At 48.6% G+C, this 3,536-nt stretch overlaps 1 protein-coding gene across 1 annotated transcript; it reads left to right on the top strand.

Moving 5' to 3' along the window:
- Positions 1-573: 573 nt before the first annotated feature.
- On the top strand, positions 574-2,908 carry mycb (MYC proto-oncogene, bHLH transcription factor b). The gene is made up of 3 exons (XM_083541807.1): positions 574-791; positions 1,085-1,724; positions 1,997-2,908. Exons 1-3 carry the CDS (start codon positions 789-791, stop codon positions 2,548-2,550), a joined length of 1,197 nt encoding a protein of 398 aa, XP_083397933.1. The 5' UTR covers positions 574-788; the 3' UTR covers positions 2,551-2,908.
- Positions 2,909-3,536: the final 628 nt, after the last annotated feature.

Below are 3,536 nucleotides of genomic sequence, written 5' to 3'. Positions count from 1 at the left end.
TAAAGCTGCGGGTCATGATTATGATTAAAATAAAAGGCAGTGTAATAGCTGGATTACTTTATTATATGTTGTATTAATATTATAAATAGCCGTATTTTTTTTTTATCTATTCTTATCGTAAATCACGGTGTGTATTGGTGTAGAAACGTCCATTTTATTTAATTTTATGTTTAATGTCATAAAACAGGATGAGAGCACGTTACATGAGCTCTGCTGTAATAGTGTTGTTGGCTCCCAGCCCGTTTACAACCCCTCGGCTTCCTGTGTAGCTCCACCCCATCCAGGCGCATCACGCACCCAAACCGTGCGCGGAGCAAAGTAGTTTCCGCAATAAAACGTTTTATCCTGATATGAACGGTAATCCGAATCATAAAGGGGTTGTCTTAAATCGTGTCGCGGCCTATTTCGCGCAATACGGAGGACAGAAAGCACGATTTAATACGTATATTGCTTTACTACGCCATTGTGATTTGGCGGGAAAACGGGGTGTGTGTATGTATGTGTGTGTGTGTGTGTGTGGCGCATTGATACGCGAAGGGGGGGGGGGGGTGAAAAGAGGGCTGAGTCGGATTAAAAGGCGCTGAGCAGCTGGCGTAGGTTTCGCAGTGAATGGTGTCACCGGCGGCGTGGAAATCAAAGCGCACTCGGGCTGCACCGGATACCGGCGGTACTGGGTTTAAATAGGAACATTCACCAGAAAAATTTGGGATTATTTTCACTCGAAAGAAAGACTGTTTTTACCCTGGAGGATTTCTTCCTACGTGTTTTTTCCCCTCTCTGACACTGCAATGGTGAGTAGAGGACACTCATTTTATTGGCCATTTTTAATTCACGTCATGTCGCGTTTATTAGCTTTTAATGTTGGGAAAGTTGTCCGGACTTTATTTATTGTAACACCTAATTTGTTAGCACTGTTTCCAGGTGTTACACATGACAGTTGTGTTGTCACCTTTTTTTTTATTATTATTGGTTAAGGTGTAATAGATGCATATAGCCGCGTCTTGGATCATTGGTGTGGAGGTGACCCTCACCCTCATGCTGAGGTTGTGGGATTATTCCTGACTTGTCTATTTTTTTAATACAGGCAGTCATCATGCCGCTAAACGTGGCCAGCAAGAACTACGATTACGAGTATGACTCGTACCAGCCCTACTTCTACTACGACAACGAGGATGAGGACTTCTACACGCAGCAGCACGGCCAGCCGCCGGCTCCCAGCGAAGACATCTGGAAGAAGTTCGAGCTCCTGCCCACGCCTCCTCTGTCCCCGAGCCGGCGCTCGTCCTTCTCCAGCTCGTTCCCGTCCACCGCCGATCAGCTCGAGATGGTCACGGAGTTCCTCGGCGACGACGCGGTCAACCAGAGTTTCATCTGCGACTCGGACTCGTCGCAGTCGCTCCTCAAGTCGATCGTCATCCAGGACTGCATGTGGAGCGGCTTCTCCGCGGCGGCCAAGCTCGAGAAGGTGGTGTCCGAGCGCCTCGCGTCGCTCCGCGCGGCCCGGAAAGCCTCGCCGCCCCCGCCCAAAAGCGAGTGCGCCGCAGACTCGAACGCGGCGTGCTACCTGCAGGACGTTCACGTGAACTCTGTCTCGGAGTGTATCGATCCCTCCGTGGTGTTTCCCTACCCGCTTACGGAGTGCGTGAAGCTGAAAGAGTGCGAGAGCTCCTTGATGGACACGCCGCCCAACAGCGGGAGCAGCAGCAGCAGTGACAGCGAGTCCGGTAAGTTCTCTTTAGGCTTGCTTTTTTTTTTTTTTTGCATTTACATTGCGAATAAACGCGCGTTCCTGGCGGTGTTCCAGAACCCGTTAGATTTGGGATAAGGAGGGGCGTGGCCTGGTGTTCTCACAACGGTGGCTGAATGAGCGAAATTCCAGGCGTTTTCCCGGAGTGGGCGTGGCTTTAAATCCGGCTCTGTGTGCGCGCGCGCGCGCGCGCTTGTTTTGGGCTTTTGACCAAACTTTTCTTTTTTTTTTCTCTCTCTCTAATTATAGATGAGGAAGACGACGAGGAGGATGAGGATGATGATGAGGAGGAGGAGGAAGACGAGGAGATCGACGTCGTAACGGTGGAGAAAAGGAAATCGGCCAAGAAGTGCGAGTCGAGCCCTGTGGTGCTGAAGCGGTGCCACGTGACCAGCCAGCAGCACAACTACGCGGCGCAGCCGTGCGCGCGGCCCGAGCAGCCTGCAGTCAAGCGGCTCCGCTTCGACACCGGCGGCGGCGGGGGCGCGCGGGGGCACAGGCCGAGCCGCAAGTGCGCAAGTCCCAAGACGTCGGACTCCGAGGACAACGATAAACGGCGGACTCACAACGTGCTCGAGCGGCAGCGGCGCAACGAGCTCAAGCTGAGCTTTTTCGCGCTGCGCGACGAGGTACCGGCGGTGGCGAACAACGAAAAGGCGGCCAAGGTGGTGATCCTGAAAAAGGCCACGGAGTTCATTGTAGGACTGCAGACCGACGAGCGAAAGCTCCAACACTCCAAGGAGCAGCTCAGGAGGAAGTGCGAGCAATTAAAAAGGAGACTAGAAATGCTAAGCAGCTCCTGAGCCGCTCTGGACTAGGACTTTACCCTTTTTTTTTTTTTTTTTTTTAAAGCCCTTAACTAGCTGTTTGACTTGGGATGGTGCTGCACGGAGATGATTTTTATGGACTCCCTTGTGCGCCCTGTCATGGTTGCAGACTTGAACATTAGCGCATTTACACTGCCTCAGTGTCTGCTGAGGTTTCATTTGTATTTAATTTTATATTTAGCAATGGACGGCGGTACCACACACACTGCTGGTCTTAACTTAATGCTTTTTTTGTTCTTTTGTAAATTTTTGTACATACCTCCTCAGATATTAAAATACTGTATTAATTTGTCAATCTTGAAATGCATTTCTTTATAAATCGCCTTCGACTAAATATGACTTGCATAGTTTCTTTCCAAGATCAATGCTTGCAGCCAAATCGATGATCAAATCTATTTGCACCACATGTGCCTACAACAACATTTTCACCATTATACTCGTGCTGGTATTTACCTTGACTCACCTTTCAATTGGGGTCCTTGAAGGCTATTTCTGATCATCAAAGTGGGGTCATTGAGTTCACATGCTTCAAGGCTGTCGGTCATGAGATTAGACGTCATTACAATGCTAAAATAACATGAGTGCTTGGTTGTTGAGTGAATAAATGTTAGACCCATGTCTGGAACAGCTGTCAGGAACATCTGTCAGTTGCTGGTGGTCTCCCAAGTAGCAAGTTTGAGTCCCATTTTTGCTTTTGGGTATGTTTTAGTTGCTGAGCCTTAAAACATGACAAGCTTTTGCTTTGAATCCTGTTGTGAGCACAGGGCATAACATACAAATACTAGCTTGTATTAAAATAAGGTAATATTAAGGTGAAATTGAATTGCAGGATATTCATTTGTTTCCCAGCAGAGCCACGAGTGAGGGAAATTTGCCTGATGCTCCACCCTGAATTATCCATAGCAAGGTCAATGCCTCAGTTTAGACCATTGTTGTGGTCTAAAAAAACGCAAATATTCTCA

Source organism: Silurus aristotelis (assembly GCF_946808225.1).
Source record: "Silurus aristotelis genome assembly, chromosome: 5".
NCBI classification, from domain to species: domain Eukaryota; kingdom Metazoa; phylum Chordata; class Actinopteri; order Siluriformes; family Siluridae; genus Silurus; species Silurus aristotelis.
Note: the sequence above shows the minus strand (reverse complement) of the source record. Positions and strands in the feature narration are given on the sequence as shown.

Excerpts from the sequence above, each read along its gene's own strand:
- mycb (XM_083541807.1), top strand. Across the intron at positions 1,725-1,996 it reads CAGCAGTGACAGCGAGTCCG|ATGAGGAAGACGACGAGGAG; the intron begins GTAAGTTCTCTT and ends CTCTAATTATAG.